The sequence below is a fragment of the Haliotis rubra genome, unplaced genomic scaffold (assembly GCF_003918875.1).
Source record: "Haliotis rubra isolate DU_JTF1 unplaced genomic scaffold, ASM391887v1 Scf497, whole genome shotgun sequence".
Lineage (NCBI taxonomy): Eukaryota > Metazoa > Mollusca > Gastropoda > Lepetellida > Haliotidae > Haliotis > Haliotis rubra.
The window spans coordinates 603585-621709 of record NW_025767187.1 but is presented as its reverse complement, the minus strand read 5'-3'; the positions used below and the strand labels follow the sequence as shown (position 1 = coordinate 621709).

General features: G+C 41.9%; 1 protein-coding gene across 1 annotated transcript; it reads right to left on the bottom strand.

Annotated features, from left to right (window-relative positions):
• Positions 1-4467: 4467 nt before the first annotated feature.
• Positions 4468-16688, bottom strand: LOC124291575 (excitatory amino acid transporter 1-like). The gene is made up of 5 exons (XM_046728595.1): positions 16663-16688; positions 15451-15684; positions 14927-15121; positions 13516-13650; positions 4468-7905 (listed from the first exon to the last, which is right to left on the bottom strand). Exons 1-5 carry the CDS (start codon positions 16686-16688, stop codon positions 7737-7739), a joined length of 759 nt encoding a protein of 252 aa, XP_046584551.1. The 3' UTR covers positions 4468-7736.
• Positions 16689-18125: the final 1437 nt, after the last annotated feature.

Below are 18125 nucleotides of genomic sequence, written 5' to 3'. Positions count from 1 at the left end.
AGCTGTTTGGTCTCGTCGCTGTATGGCTGAAACAATACCGATGCGACGTAAAACTCAACTCAACTTAACTAAATTCTTTTCTAGTTATAAATACACTCTTCAAAAAAAGAAACGCATATGGAAAAAAATAGGATAAATATTGTGTTTATTCAAACGAGCATATCTCATAGCAGAGTGAACCTAGTGAGCCAAAATTGCGTACACAGATTGACAATTGTATTGTGAATAGTGTCATCACTTTGTCATACCAGTCACTGCACAAAGTGTGGCCCCAGGGGGCGTTATAGTCAGTACCTAGTGTGAGCACCACGAGCTGCTATCACTGCTCGACACCTCCCCCGAACAGACCGGATGAGACGTTGGATTCTTGCCCGGGGACCTCCGCCATTCCTCCTGTAACGCCACTGCAAGTTCTCCAAGCGTCTGCGGGACCCGTTGGCGTTGACGTACACGTTGATCCAGCTCATCCCAAAGATCTTCTATGGGGTTCAAGTCTGGGGACCTGGACGGCCATGGCAAGACATTAATGTTCTCATTGGCTAGGTAGGCCATTGTCACGCGTGCCGTATGGGGTCGGGCGTTATCTTGCTGTAAGATGTCTCGCTGGCGGTTGATAATGGGACGGACGTGTGGACGAACAATCTGGTTGATGTACCGGTTTGCAGTCAGGTTCCCCTGAACCAGCACTAAGTCGGTCTTACCTGTGTATGATATGTTACCCCACATCACAACACTCACCCCACCGAAGAGATCGACCTGTCACGCAGCTGGGTCCGTAACGTTCATTCCTACGTCGGTACAGACGTTGTCTTCCATCATGGCGTTGCAGGAGAAAAAACGTGGTTCATCACTGAACCAGATTCTCCTCAAGTTAGCCAGATTCCAGGGCTGTACGGTGGTGCACTAACGAGGACGTCGACGTCGCTGTAGATGGCGCAACACACGTCCAACCATAGGGCGTCTCGCTCGAAGTCCCGCCTCTTTCAGACGGTTGCAGATCGTTTGGTCGGATACTCGACGTACACCTGGCACATGTCCTGCTCTATCCGTGGCTGTGGCTTGCCGATGTCGTAGGTGGAACACCCGGATGTACCTATCCTGAGCAGGGGTGGTCACTCGTGGTCGTCCACTTCTTGTGCGATCTCGCGTCGAATTGAATGCTGTATAAGGGGCCCACAGACGAGATATTGTGCTTTGGTGGACGTTATAATGACGTGCAACTGCAGACTGGTTTTCTCCAGCTTCCAGACGTCCAGTAGCAATGTTCCTGTCAGCGGCATTCCGTCTTGGCATTTTGTGTCGTTCATTCCTCATCAATATTTGTGATACAATGGAGTAAATGTATCGGGCTTTTATAGTCATTGTCTCTACTGATGGATTCCACTCATTTCACGTGCATTGTGATCAACATATGCGTTGCACGCGAATTTCATCATTTTCTTCACAATTGCTGACAACGTTAACATTAAGTTTTTTGGGTTGTGTTTGCGCGACATAACCATTAAAATCACATGCATCACATCATTCAAACATAAACATAGTCTTTAGATCGATTGCCGATATGAAAATGAATAGAAAAATCTCAACCCCCCTATGCGTTTTTTTTTTAAGAGAGAATTTTATTCGCATGAAATCGTTTCTTTTCGTGTTATTATGTTGTCTAATGTCACATTCATCAATAGTTCAGCTATAAGGATATGTAAACATTCGAGTCTGGGTCTGAAAATCCAGTGATTTATACTATGAGCCTCGATCTACTCTACTGGGATACGATGACAGGCGTCAACTAAGCCAGCGAGCCTGACCACCCGATTCCGTTAGTCGCTTCTTGAGACAAGGATGGGTTGCCAAAGACCAATTCTAACCCGGATCGTCACGGGTCTTCTATTAGTTTAGCGTTTCTGCTGAAAAGGGCCCACTGGCAACAATATAATTATTATATATGCAATATACATGCATGTATACTCGGGGCGCTTGGCAATATTTCAGCTTTGTGTCCAGTGACTGATTTTACCATCTTCATCCAATACCCTCGGGATAGTCACTGGCCGGTCTGTTAAACAGCCTCGTATAGCAAGTATATGTTGGTTACCTATTATCACTCTGAATTCCCTGAAGGTGTTTTCATAATAACAATATATGTACCTGGATTCGAACCCACATACTCAAAGTAAGGTTGGTTGGTTTGTTGTTTAACGCCGCACTCAGCAATTTTCTAGCTATATATATGGCTGGGCAAAGTAGGGTTATCAAGGTCAGTTATCCCCGATCAAGTCTCTCACCATGGCTTCCACAATGAAAGTCTGCCAACTGGTAGACTAGACCACGTTCTCAGTACCCTTTTGACAAGTGTAAATTGGCACGGCTCCCATGGCAGGCTTGAGTGAGCGAGTGAGTATGGTTTTACGCTGCTTTTAGCAATATTCCAGCAATATCACGGCGAGGGACACCAGAAATGGGCTTTACACATTGTATCCATGTGGGGAGTCGAACCCGGGTCATCGGCGTGATGAGCGAACACTTTAACCACTAGGCTACCCCCGCCGGGCCCCCATGACAGGAGCTATGAATACACAATGCAACACGTTATACTTGAGATTACACTCTCTCAGTAAAATACTCAATCCAACAAAGTACTAGAATCTAAAGTTAAAGTGTAATCCCAAATATATCTCTCTCTCTCTCACACACACACACACACACACCCTCTCAGTCACACACACCTCTCTCTCTCACATAAGAACACCTCACACACACACACGCCCACCCCCACACCTCTCTCTGACATACACACACCTCACACACACACACCTCGCCTACACCTACACACACACACCTCACACACATACATTCAAACATACACACACACCTCACACACCTCTCACTCACACACACCTCTCTCTCAGTCACACACACGCCTCACACACCTCTCTCTCACATACAGAGACCTCACACATACACACCTCTCTCACACCTCTCTCACACACCACACACCTCTCTCTGACACACACCTCTCTCACACACACACATTCAAACACACACATTAATACAATTAATACATAATGTCCGCATTGTATATCAGACAAAAATAAATTCTCCAATATCAGCTATAACACTCATGTCTTAAGTATAAATGTATCTACAATTATATATTGTTGCTGTATTGATGATAATATTTGCGACATTTTCACTTTCTGACGGACACGAAAGTCCCTTTCAGAAGGTTGGACCAAGGCAGTAGACGTCACGCTAAGGTGTATGCAATATGTTGTCCTCTGCTTCAACGGGCTGTTGTCACTTGTTGCTACCCTGTATTTGTTACGCTTAGATGATTTAGATGAAAGACGAGTCAGTCTTCATACAGGGTTTATATTGTTGTATACGTACACCGTTCTCGCAACAAACGGCCTTCTGTATTCGGCCTTCTCGACATAGACATCTAGCGTTGAAAGCCTCGATGTGGTCCTTAATATATTACAACATTAGCAACGCCCCCAAACCCGTGAAGATCAAGGCTAGAATTGGTCTAACGATCTATGCTTGTCGTAAGAGGCGACTAACCGGATCGGGTGGTCAAGCTCGCTGACTTGGATGACACATGTCATCGTATCCCAATTGCGTATATCGATGTTCATGCTATTGATCACTGGATTGTCTGGTCCAGACTCGACTATTTAGAGAACCGCCGCCATATAGCTGGAATATCGCTGAATGCGGCGTTAAACAACAAACCAGCCAAGCAACGCCCCCATCATGGACGACATGCACTAACAACGCTGAAGAACGTTTCACCACCTGCATCTATATCGCACCGCAGTGATATAAGGCACCCATAACGTTTGACAATAAATCAAATGCGCGGAGTATACCAAGTGAGGTTTGAAATGTTGTGTCTCTAAATGAAGCAAGTGTAGACTTTCCACTCTGAATACCTCAGTCACTAGGGTCCTCTTTATGTGTGTGGAGCTTTTTTTTCTATTTCAATTATATACTTTGGAAACTTGGTCATAGTCGAGATGTCTGACGATATACTCGGAGTAGGACATACTCCGTAGCTAGGTCTCGCAGCTGAGGGGCGGTGGGGTAGCCTAGTGGTTAAAGCGTTCTGGTGTCCCCCACTGTGATATTGCTGGAATATTGCTAAAAGCGGCGTAAAACTAAACTCACTCACTCCCTTTAGCTGAGATTAACACTACCACATTGTCATGCTTCTCCAGGTATAGTTGTAAAAGATATAATAATAATTGTTTATGAGATTGTTGTCGTTGTTGTTGCTTGTGGTGGTGCTGCTGCTGCTGGTACTGGGGGCGAAAGTTTATTCCGCTGATGTTAAGTCCAACAGCTTCAATTTCACATTTCGCAGTGGATGGTTAAATGGTATGAAAAATCCGACAATTTCAAGGGGATATCCCGAATCCCATGTTGTCTTTGACTCCCAGCTGTTGATCTACCACAGACGCAACAACACTACTTGAAAATATTTTATTCATCTGTTTAAATATAAAATTATAAAATTGAGTAAATATACAACTGAAACAATATACAACCAGTGGATGTAATTTCCTTGATTCATACACAAATATGACATAAACAAGATATTTAATAAAACGGAACTTGTAATTCTGTAAAGTTTATGTAAAGTGTCAAATATGACTGGAACGTTATTGCTACTAAAAACAACATACAATATGACAATAATACCAAAATATGAAGAAGTTGAAACTGTGTTGAGATATTCTGAAAATAATATTTAGCTCTGAAGCAATAAAAAAAATTAATTTCGTTAGATTTCGGTATTCAGTCCTCTATAGACACCCTTTTAAGAACTGACAGTAGAATAAGAGCACTATTTAAACAGATGTATTTCTCGGTAGCTTAACCTAGCTACTGTACATATATTTGATTGGAGCAGTCGACTAATATAAAACGTACATTTAAAACAATTATTGCGGCTGGACCGAACAAAGTAAAGGCAAAAACTGAATATTATATATAATTATAAAACAATCTAAGTATAACGCCTGTCAAAGTTTATATCAGCACAACGTTTATATCAGGACTGTGCGTTTCAATGCCTTAAAATCGTGACCACTCGCCCCTTTCCGTAACTAGTCGGGATTACTGCTCAAAAACGCTTTGCGTCATAGGCACTGATTTGTCCTGTAGGTTTTGTTGAACAACTGGGTTTTCAACAATGATCTCCATTTATTTTTCTACTAAGAATCCCATGTTACTGTAAGGAACAACTGTTTTAAGTACATTCACTCCGCGCGAGTTCGCACCCCGGAATAACGCGAGTTGTCACAAAAATCGCGCCGTACCGTACGTTTCTGTAAAAATCACAAAGTCACAAAGAATCATAGAATGTTTTGTTAATTTTCCCTCTATATGTTCAGATTTAGCAAAACTGCGAATGGTAAGTTCTATAACTTAACATGGAGACATATTTAAGTATTCTTAAACTGTGAGGTAGTCAAAATTTGGGGATAAGACAGGGAACTATATCCTGCATGTTCCTTGCAGCAATATCCTACTGTTTATTTGTATAGATATAGCGAATAGGTTTGGACACGCAGTGTCGGGAGTTCCTGGTTTGCCACATGATGTTTAAGGGAGAACTGTATTCCGCATTTTCCTTGCAGCAATATCCTACTGTTTATATGGATGGATGGAGAATAGGTTTGGACACGCAGTGCCTGGAGTTCCTGGCTTGCCACGTGATGTCCTGTTGTATTCAGTGCTTAATGTCCTTGTAATACAACAGTAACGGCAGGCTGTAGGCGGTAAATTTGATAAACACTAAGGATGGTGCCGACAGGTCATGGATTGTAGGATTCGAACCTACCGATGGCAGAACCTTTCGTGGGGTGGTGAAAATATTCAGCGTGTGTGTGTGTGCGTGCGCGCGCGCGCATGAACGTGTGCGTTGCGCTACTATACGCCCACTGTATAACAGCTTCAACAACATATAATCGCAGAACTATGTTCCATAAAATGGTTTGAAGTCATCTAAGGAATCATTTACAGGCTTCTAGATCACTATTCCCTCTGTGTGCGTGCGTGCGTGCGTGCGTGCGTGTGGGTAAGGCACCTCGTGGTGTGATGTTTGATTTATCAGGACGTCTGGCCTTGATTGGTTTCAGAATCACTTCATCATGGCTCGGGCCGGCAGGTGTCCAAACGTATCAACATGGCGTGTTTGAAAAAAATTTTTTTGCGTATACAAATACGTTTTTTCATTATAAGGTTTTACGATCTTTATATCGTATAGAAAATCCGTTCCTATCACATTTATTACCTCTTTCAGTAACCATAAGACAATACCTGTGTTATTTCAGCATTGCACTCAAAAGAACAACCCTTCTTACCGTATAACTATAAGAGACAGTCATTTCAAAATTGGGTAAAGTCTGTATTTAGCGGAAACAAATGTCAGGTTTTATGAAGGCATCTTTAGACCGTACAGAAATATCGAAAATATTGTATATCCTAGTTCGGTATTGATCACATGTTTGAATAAACCCTGTATATCACGTAATATCTGTTTTTCCTGATTGCACAGTGAGTAAAGGAATATCCCATGCCTATATAAACGGTTACATCTGTACAAGGACTTAAGTCTACATTGTGCGCAAACAAATATGTTTTCTTCTGTGTTGGGTTAAATAAAGACTTGTTTACATCGTATAGTCAACCCCGTTGGTCCTTGCTCTCCATCTATTAATGTCGGAGTAAATCTTGTGGTTTTTCTGTGTGTAGATTATGGGAACGGAGTCGTATATTTTACATGTTACACACTGAGAGTTTCTATTTACACTATGTACATACACATACCACAACCCTGTGACGTCTCTAATATTTTTTCACATGTCAAAGGACAAAAAAACATTATTGAAAGACATTGGGATGTGAACAAAGTTTGAACATGGGGTATCCTTTCAGCAGGTAAACAACTTAAGCCATAAAATACTATTCTTTCAGCGAAATATTACTGGTAGTCTTTCACTTACTTAATTAAAATCAAACATGACAAATGTACACGGTCATCAAGTCTTTCACAATAACTTCAAACATCTACTCGACCAAATCACCAGAAGGGCTCGCTTTAGTCAAACCCCGTTAAACCGGACACTGATCCTTCTAGTAAACATCGTCCTGAATAACAAATATCCGGATTAACGAATCATTGTTAATTCACTTAAATAAAACTCAATTTACAATATATCCGTTTTAAAAAGTAGTCCTCCTGCGACTTCACTGAGGGTGTCTGGTATAACGGGGTTCACTATTCGTCATAGAAACGCATGGAAAGAGATAAGATTCAAGACGGCAGTAGGGTTTTCTGGATTACCTCAAACATTAGTATCTAGGTAAATAGTATCTATGTCGAAGGAGCCATTCTACCTTTCACGACTGTCATATCGGGTTTGTTCAACCTATTTAAGAAGACAGTTGAATCGCCGTCACGATACAAGGCACAGGTAATGATGAAACAGTACACCAATTTGGGAATCGAACCCTGGACTTAAGCGTGACGAGCTATCGCTTTAACCGCTAAGTCAACTCACATTTCCTTCAACTTCCAGTTAAGCCCCATTTCTGGTGTCCCCCGCCGTGATATTGCTGGAATATTGCTAAAAGCAGCGTAAAACTAAACTCAGTCAGTCAGTCAGTCAGTCCTTCAACTTCCAGATAAAGGGAAACGGCTGTAAGAAAATTCGGCAACCATCATGTGTTTATAGCCTCTCCTCCTCGAGTATGCTAGATATATAGCCATTGTTGATCTCTCCTTGTCCAGTCTCTACATCCTTATCCATTTTCTCCAGTTCTTTCCTGGCCAGATGAGCCACAATTCCCGCTCCGAATGCATCACCAAGGACATTGATGGCGGTTCGGAACCGGTCCCTGAAACACGAGGATGGTTTATCAGAATCTGCTTAAAGTGACTGTAGTGTTCTTTTGTTGCTATCACTGACATTATATATTTAAAGGCACAATTTCACACATTTTCAACAATATTTTGGCCTATATTATACTAGCCACATAAAGAAACTGTGCATTGTCAAAATATCATCCCAGTGGATAAGTACGATAACAATGTCAAAGGTACATATAAACTTTAATGGAGGGATCATGAGACCATAACAAGTCGGGAGAATTGCAATTGAAAAGTCAATCACAATGACGTCACGAGTCCACAAGCGGGACAGGGGTCAAACGACCATGTCACAAGCTCAATAACGGGTATGTCCACGATCGGCATTGAGAACAGCAGTGCATCGACGACGCATAGAGCCTATCAAACGTGCAAGGAAGGCTTGTGGGATGTCACGCCAGATTCCCTCAAGTTCTGTTGCAAGGTCAAGGACGTTATCTGGTGGATGAGGAAGACGGCGTAGACTTCGATCCATCTCGTCCCAAACATGCTCTATCGGGGAGAGATCCGGTGAATTTGCAGGCCAAGGCAGTAAGTCAACGTTGTGGTGTTGCAAGAAATCCATAGCAACCCTTGCCGTATGAGGGCGGGCATTGTCCTGTTGGAATGTTAACCCAGGGCCATGACGTTGCAGAAAAGGAATTGCCACAGGTCGAAGAACCTGATCCCTGTAGCCCACACCAGTTAATAGTCAAGGAGCTTATGGGATTCCGTGAAAGTTTTTTGATGAAAGCAAATCATATATTCTGTTGTGTTTATATGTTAAAGGAGTTTAAAAAAATGTTTGGTTCCAATCCGAATATTAATGCGAAAGCTATATTTAGCTCAAAATCCAAGATGGCCGCCAAAATTTAACCGGGAACTGAAAAAGTTGCAAAAACCCGGAACAGAACAATGGTTTTAACATCAAATACCATGCATATTTGGTTAAGGAATATATTTCTCATATCCTGTAAGTCACCAGATCGTTTTAGGTTGCTTTTAGTCTTAAATTTACATAAAAGAGTTATTTTTAGCTCTAAAAGTCATAATGATGAATAAAACCCCCATTTCTGCACAAAGCATATTTTATATAGAATTAGTACAATATGAAAAAGGAATGTACTTCTTACCCTGTTTATGAACTATAGATGAGGTCTTTACATGAAACTGCGATCCAGAAATATACTCTTCAAAGTAAGAAACGCATAAAGCCATTTTCAAAAGAATTCCTTGCGTTAGTTTAAGAGCAATTATTTCATGCAATCCCAATGGTAAAAAGGTGAAATTCAAACGTCTATAGACAAAGCCTTTACTGTTGTGTTTCTGTTTACTTGAGTCCACAGGATGGCGTCAAAGTACTTTGTATGGCCACCATTGGCAGCAATTACTGCTCGGCACCGTCTCGGCAACTGGAAAAGTTGACGAAGTAGCTCTTATCATCGTAGGCGACTTCAATTTCCATTTTGACAACAAGGATAACCATGACACTAAACGAATGCTTAATCTTCTTGAAGTCCACAACTGTGTACAACTTGTGTCAGAGGCAAGCCACAGAGGTGTTCACACTCTGGACTGGATAGTTAACCATGCTTCAGACGCATGTGTCATCTGTATAGGATCTACATCTCTCTGATCATTTCCATATCTTTGTGAGCTTGGACCTCTCAATACCCAGTCCAAATGTGAAGATTCCTCGCTGTAGGAACATGCGCTCCCTGGATAAGGATACTTTTAAAGACAATTTGCTAAACTCAGACCTTATACTTGAGCCACAATATGATGTTGAAAGTCTCGTTCTGCTATACAATAGAGTTCTATCTGAGCTGCTAGACAACCATGCACCAGTGAAGGACAGAGTCATACCAGTCACTAAAACATCTGCTTGGGACTTCACACCTGAAGTTCGACAAGATAAAAGAGACAAGAGGAAAGCAGAACGCAGATGGAAAAAAATATTTCCTGGAGATTCATCACCAAATGTATATTTCAGCCAGAAATCACTCAACAATGGTCATCAGCCAAATCGACATCTCAATTCTAAGATTGAAGTCAACGAGTCAAGTCCAAAGTTGCTGTTCAAACTTTTGTTCAGTATCTTGGGTAAACACTGGGAATCGTCACTTCCGACATCTGATGACAATGAAGCAACAGCACAGACATTTTCGGAATATTTCTACAAAAAGATCTAAGACATTCATGACAAGATTTCGTCTTCTATGGCTGTGGCTGAAGCTGATTTTCCTCCAAAAATGTTTGATGGCACGCCTCTTACTCATATTGATAGTTTCACTGACACTAAAGTTACTAAACTACTGAAATCTGCAAAAAGAACAACTTGTTCACTTGATCCGATTCCAACTGACCTTCTATATGACTGTCTTGACGTACTTTTACCACTCTTCTACTTCATCTGGTTATGTCATACGTGTACTCAAGTCAGCTCTAGTTAGGCCACATGTGAAGAAATCAAGCCTTGATTCTGCGGATCCAAAAAACTACAGGCCTGTTTCAAACTTAGCATTTATATCCAAGCTCATTGAACGTGCAGTCTCCAGTCGTCTCATGGGACACCTTTCCTGGCATAACCTCTCTGAGGAGGGTGTTCCAATCAGCCTACAGAGCACACCACAGCACATAGACGGCTCTGCTGAAGATCCTGAATGACCTATGATGTGGTATTGACACGGTACAAGTGGCCCTGCTCACATTACTTGACCTAAGCAGTGCCTTTGACACGATAGATCACCAGAGACTCCTCAAAAGATTTGATACAGAACTTTGAATGAAGGATTCAGCTTTATCATGGCTGGCTCCTTATCTACAGGACAGGACTCAAACTGTTGTTATTGGTGAGTCTATGTCAACCGCATCTAGGCTTGAGTCCGGAGTCCCTCGAGTATCCGTGCTTGGTCCGATCTTCTTCACCCTCTATACTGTTCCACTTGGCTCTATTGTAGCAGACCACAACCTTGACCACTTAGAACTACGCAGATGACACGCAGCTGTGGAAGTTATTTCAACCAAACACGGAGTCATCTAGAGCGTCTCTCCGTCAGACATCAGACTGTTGCCAGAAGATATGCATGGATGTCATCAAATGCCTTGAAATTAAATAAAGAGAAAACAGAGTCCATTCTTCTGGGACAGGCTGGAAAACTCAAGCAATGTGACAATACTAGTGCGTCTGTCTGTGGAGCAACCATTCCACTTTCTTCCACTGTCAAGGATCTGGGTGTTGTCATCGATCAAGATCTCAGTATGACAGAACACGTCAAGTATGTTACTAAAACTTGCTACTTCCATCTTCGCAATATCAGTAAGGCCAGACCGTTCTTACCAAAGATGCCTCCAAAACTCACTGCCTCAGCCTAGTCACACCACGTATGGACTACTGTAACGGCCTTTTGGCTGGATCTCCATCTTGTGTCACTGGCCAACTCCAGTGCATACAGAATTTAGCTGCTCGCATTACCTCCCAGATCTCCAGAAAACAGCACATCACACCAACTCTAAAGGACCTCCATTGGCTGCCCGTGAAACACAGAATCGTTTTCAAACTCCTCTGTCTCGCATACAAGTGCATGACTAACATGGCTCCAGTCTACCTCTCAGATCTTCAGGCTTATGCACCATCTAGATCTCTGAGATCAGGGAATCAGCACCTTCTTGTTATCCCCAAAGTCAAACAAGCTAAATATGGAGACCGTGCCTTCTCCTATGCTGCTGATAAAAAAAGGATTTCTCCCCTACATTTATTTGTATATATTTTCAAAGATTATAACTATTTTAGAATGATCCGATCCGATGACTTCAAAATTATTTCAAGGGATTTAATTGAGAGAGTGTGAAGCAGAAATAATGTTTTCTCCCCATCATTTCATTATATTCGTATCTATTTTCAAAGAACTCTGCTTTTAGAAGGAAAATTTTAAACGTATTAATAAGAATTGGATAACGGATAATTTGATATTGACCAACTACATTTTGAAATTAGGACTGCTCCCTTACTGACAGTCTCATCAAACAGAAATAGACATCTCTTTTTAGTTTCATACATACATAACTGTTCTTTCATTTTTATTAATAGCTGGATTTACATTGATTTGATAAACTGAAGCAATAATATACTTACAAAATGCACAAAACCTACATCTGCTTAAATTCGTCTGATAGCTGCCATTTTGAGATAGGGAGTGTTCATTATTTTCATTTTGTTTTAATTAAAAAACTTCTTTTTTTTTAAAATAAAATATTTCATGAAATGGAGAACACACTTGGATAAAGTTAATAACCTTAAACTTTAAATATTCAACTCGCCCACTATGACCTTCTGACCTTTTAGCAACCTTTTCCATAACCATTTTGTACAGTGCTCAAAATTACTATTTGGAACCAAACTTTTTATTTAACTACGATGTCTGATGAATACAAATAACACAATGTCTTGCTTTCATCACAAAACTTCCACGGGACTTGAAAACTGTACCCATCCTACCACACTATAAGTTGCCCTGAACAATCACCAAAGGAGTTCTTTGGCGTGCTGTTATTCCACCCCAAATCATCACGGAACCACCACCAAAGCGATTCCTCTCCAAGACACAGGCATGTGCATAACGTTCTCCCACGCGTCTATAGGCACGTTGACGTCCATCACTATGGGAAATGTTAAACCTGGACTCATCTGTCAAAACAACATTTCTCCACCAAAACAAGGGTCTGAGGACATTTCGGCACCACATTCGGCGAGCTTGTCGATGACGTTGTGTCAGGATAGGCCGTATGGCGGGACGTCGTGGTCTGATCCTGTGATGACGTAAACGTTGTCGAACTGTGTTGGGATGGATACGGCGAAGTCCTGGGATGGTTCGGGCAGTCATCACTGCAGTCTGAAACCTGTGGCGAACATGGGTCACCCTTATCCATCTGTCCTGTCTTGGCGTTGTTACACGTGGACGTCCAGAACGTGGCCGATCGATGACGTCATTTGTGTTCTGGTAGCGTCTCAACAGTGCAGAAATGGTGTTCCGGTGGCAGTGGAAATGTGCAGCCACTTGTCGTTGAGACATTCCCCCACGGACCATCCCAATGGCCTCATGACGTTGTGCAGACGTGAGCCTTGGCATGCTATGCGTTTCAATAGCCGTTTACTTTTTTGAACGATCGCAAGGGCAGGGGTTGAGCTTTCCAAAGTGACAGTATTGTGTGGCATTCATTTGCTCTGTTTCTCTTTCCCGGAATGCACGCGCAACAACGTATTGCACGTCTCAAGGACGAACCCACTGACGCCACGGAACGTGGCACGTGCATGCATGTTGGATACATGTCACTAATCTCTGAGTTTAAATCCTTATGTGTCTACACAGGTTTGATAAATTTAGATTTTAAATTTTTGTATGCACAGTTTCTTTATGTGCCTAGTATATATATATATTGGGGAAGTATTTGAGCTAACGTGTTAAAAGATGAGACGGAGATACAATTAAAGAAGTTGGAATCAGGTTCAGATTAACATGGCAAGTGCTGGCGTGTTATCGCGTAGGTTTACAGTGGTCAATCAGTAGTTTTAAATTATTTAAGATGAAAACAGTACTTACAGTAGCCAATCAATAGCCAGGATAAGCGTGACGTCTTCTGTGGGGAATCCCACTGCTGTCAGCACTATCACCATGGTAACCAGGCCAGCTTGGGGAACACCTGCCGCACCAATGGCCGCCGTTGTTGCCGTAATGCTGCAACAAAGATGTGGTAATACTAGTATAACGTTACATCAGCTGAGGTCAATACACTTCCCTATAACTTCCTCAGACCGACATACATGTTACATCAGCCCCCAAGACTGTGTATTAGTAAGTATCTGTATTCTATAATCCATGTCGTAACTTGGTCTCCGTGGTTTCCGTAAGTTCTGAAATAACTTGTTTTCGATGTAGATGTCATAAGCTATGCAGTAGATTGTTCTGAATTGTGATATCTCCTTAAAGTCTGAGGCAACATGTTCTCAGTGGTGATATCTTTAAAATATTCTCCAGAAAGTTGTTCTCGATCTTGACCATCTTCATAAGTTCTGCAGAAAGTTGTTCTCGGTAGTGATCATCTTCATAAGTTCTGCAGAAAGTTCTTCTCGATAGTGATCATCTTCAGAAGTTCTGCAGAAAGTTCTTCTCGATAGTGATCATCTTCATAAGTTCTGCAGAAAGTTCTTCTCGATAGTGATCATCTTCATAAGTTCTGCAGAAGCTTGTTTTCGATAGTGATCATCTTCATAAGTTCTGCAGAAAGTTCTTCTCGATAGTGATCATCTTCATAAGTTCTGCAGAAAGTGGTTTCTTCTCGAAAGTGATAATCTTTATAGGTTCTGCAGAAGCTTGTTTTCGATAGTGATCATTTTCATAAGTTCTGCAGAAAGTTCTTCTCGATAGTGATAATCTTTATAGGTTCTGTAAAAGCTTGTTTTCGATAGTGATAATCTTCATAAGTTCTGCAGAAACTTGTTCTCGATAGTGATAATCTCCATATCCCCCTTAGAGACTGAAGTAACATGTTTTTTTCGGTGGCGTCATCAAGTTTCGAGGTAACTCGTTTGCGATACCATGTATAATTATGCATAGGTTGCAACGTGTCAAGTGTCATCTTTTAGAATATTTCTTCAAAAATGTTTCTTTTTTTAAAGTAGTTTTATTTTCCAGTTTCGTTTGTTCAATTTTTTCCCAATTGGTGATAGTTATTAGGATGATAACACCTGTAGCATACAAATCAATGTATATTCCAAGAGTCTTGGAATTTATGAGCAAATAGAGAAACATATGTAAAGTTTTTAATTGTGTTCATGTTAACATGTACAGATACCTCCTTTCCCTGTTTCCACTGTCCCATGGATAACTGGCAAAGCACACGTGTTATAGTGAAGCGTTATGGCGGCATTTCCGCAATCTATAAAATCAAGTTCTTATTCAATATCATCTAACACATGTTGATAAGTTTACAGTACATGATGACGATGATTACCTGATGATGACGATCTGACCAATGCTGAGGTCGTATCCCTGCATCTGACCAATGAAGATGACTGCTACAGCCTCGTACAGTGCGGTGCCGTCCATGTTGATAGTGGCACCTACAGGGGCTACAAACTTAGTCACACGGGGATCTACTCCATTATTCTCCTCCAGGCATCGCATCGTGATTGGCAGAGTTGCAGAGCTGTGGCAATGAAGGTTATTGTTAAGATTATATTCAGATTCGTGTGATGAATACCGTGTTATCAATTACTAATTGTTTAGAAACACATTTTGTGTATTATATGGGTCTTATGGGGATAAAAGAGTTTAGGCCGGGGATGGTTGTCGGTTCTACCTCTGGGTGATGATAAATAGTTATTATATATACTTGCAGCTATAAATTCCAAAATCAACCCGAGTTCGATTCTCCACTGGGGTACACTGTGTGATGCCCATTTCTGGTGTCCCCGCCGTGATATATCTGAAATATTGCTAACAGCGACATAAACCTAAACTCACTCACTCACTCACCTGGAGGCCGTGCCGAGTGCTGTGAATATCGCCTGAGCTACACCTGCTATATACTTCAGTGGGTTCTTCCGGACAAACAGGAAGTAGATGAGCGGAAGTGAGACAAAGCCATGCGCGAGGAGTCCGGCCATGACCGTGAGGAAGTAGTACAGCAGCTGTTGGAAGGTCTGTTCTGGGTTCTCCATCTCTACAACCTTGTGGGCCACCAGGAACAGCACACCGATTGGGGAATACCTGCAGAGACAGTCGGTATCAGCATCATGAACAACAAACCGATTGTAGTGTACGTGCAGATACCTTCTGTAGATCATGGATACAGATATTGACCGTACCCCTAAGACAGTAACTCTTCAGGTAGAGATGGGACCACAACAACAGTCATGGCTGCGGACGTATGATCGCCGATAATGACAGTGACCACCTCTGCTATTACGGATGGGTCAACGACACGCACGGCTTGAGATACGAAGGTGACCACCACAACTATCACTGAAAAGGACATCTCGTCTGTCACGGGTACAGATACGGACGTAACCAACGGGGTACTCCTACAGATACGGAAGTCACTAACCGATTACTGCTACGGATACGGACGTAACCAACCGGGTACCGCTACAGATACGGGCGTAACCAACCGAGTACTGCTGCTGATACGGACATAACCAACCGAGTACTGTTACAGATACGGGCGTAGACAACCGAGCACTGCTACAGATACGGACGTAACCAACCGGGTACCGCTACAGATACGGGCGTAACCAACCGAGTACTGCTGCTGATACGGACATAACCAACCGAGTACTGTTACAGATACGGGCGTAACCAACCGAGCACTGCTACAGATACGGACGTAACCAACCGAGCACTGCTACAGATACGGGCGTAACCAACCGGGTACCGCTACAGATACGGGCGTAACCAACCGAGTACTGCTGCTGATACGGACATAACTAACCGAGTACTGTTACAGATACGGGCGTAACCAACCGAGCACTGCTACAGATATGGGCGTAACCAACCGGGTATTGCTATAGATACGGACGTAACCAACCGAGTACTGTTACAGATACGGGCGTAACCAACCGAGCACTGCTACAGATACGGACGTAACCAACCAAATACTTCTACAGATACGGACGTAACCCACCAACCTATTACGGCCAAAACCACCACGATCTGTGAGAAGCATTACAAATAGTTTGGGTGACGTACCAGATGACAAGGTACACCAGTTTCATGTATGTATGTATGTTGTGTATGTATGTATGTATGTATGTATGTATGTATGTATGTATGTATGTATGTATGTATGTATGTATGTATGTATGTATGTATGTATGTATGTATGTATGTATGTATGTATGTATGTATGTATGTATGTATGTATGTATGTATGTATGTATGTATGTATGTATGTATGTATGTATGTATGTATGTATGTATGTATGTATGTATGTATGTATGTAATGCCTCTGGTTTGCGAATCGCAAGCAAAACACTTTTCAAAATATTTACGTTGTGTTTTTAAAAATAATCACCCCCAAAAATGTTTCATGTACGTCAGTGTGCACTCATTAAGTTCCTCTCCCGTGCCGTTATTTGAGATGACGTCAAGGTGTATGGTCGTGCTCTGTATGGGGTTCTATAACAGATCATTTAATGCGGTAATGTAATTCAACTCAGTAATGGAAACCTAATAGAAAAAATATTTCCGTAACTGCGAAACATACGATGTAGAGTGATGTGCTTGGTGCGCTTCCTTCTGAAAGCATGTCACGCCGAAGGCCTGGGTTCGATTCCCCACATGGGTACAATGTGTGAAGCCCATTTCTGGTATCCCCCACCGTGATGTTGCTGGAATATTGCTAAAAGCGGCATTCTTACTCACTTTTACTCACTCTCAAGGAAGTACTGCGCAATATTCCAACTATATACTGGCGGCTGTACATTACCGAGTCTGGACCAGACAAACTGGTGACTGATATAATGAACAACCTCCCATGTCGTGTTGCTACGGTGACAAGCAATCTGCCAAGTGACCCGTCTGATCCACTGAGTAAACGCTAACAACAAAGGAAGACAGCCGACACCAAATGTAACCCGGAGTACCCACGAGGGTAACATTCTCTCTCTGGCTGATTATGTAACGACCTTGATCACTAGAGATTTAATCAATGTTTACGGGGAAGTATTCATTCCTGGATTACCGGATAACAAAGCAGCCACGACATTCTGTGGCACGTATTCCCTCCGTGAAATATCAAGATTCACCAAGGTCAAGGGAAAAGTTCACAGAAGCAGATTGCATTACCCATTGGCATGCTGGGCAGTGTTTCGTGTTTGTAAGGTTAACTTTTAACATTAGCAACTGTTGTTCATTTCGATTTAGAAACCCATAACTGATATTGGACCAGACATAAACAAGCCTATTGATTTTGGACTTGGGAAGGGAATTGGCTATATTTCTATCATTGAATGATGTCTGGTCACCATGCTACTGTAATAAAGTAACTGCATTATTTGATGTTATGCCATTTTTAATACAAAAAGATAATGTGATTTGTGGTGTTTTCCTTAATCATTGTTTAACTGTTTACAGGATAATATCGAAATCTGTATGATTAGACACTAGGCATCATGACACGCCCTTGAAGAGATGTGGTGTCAAAAGTCAG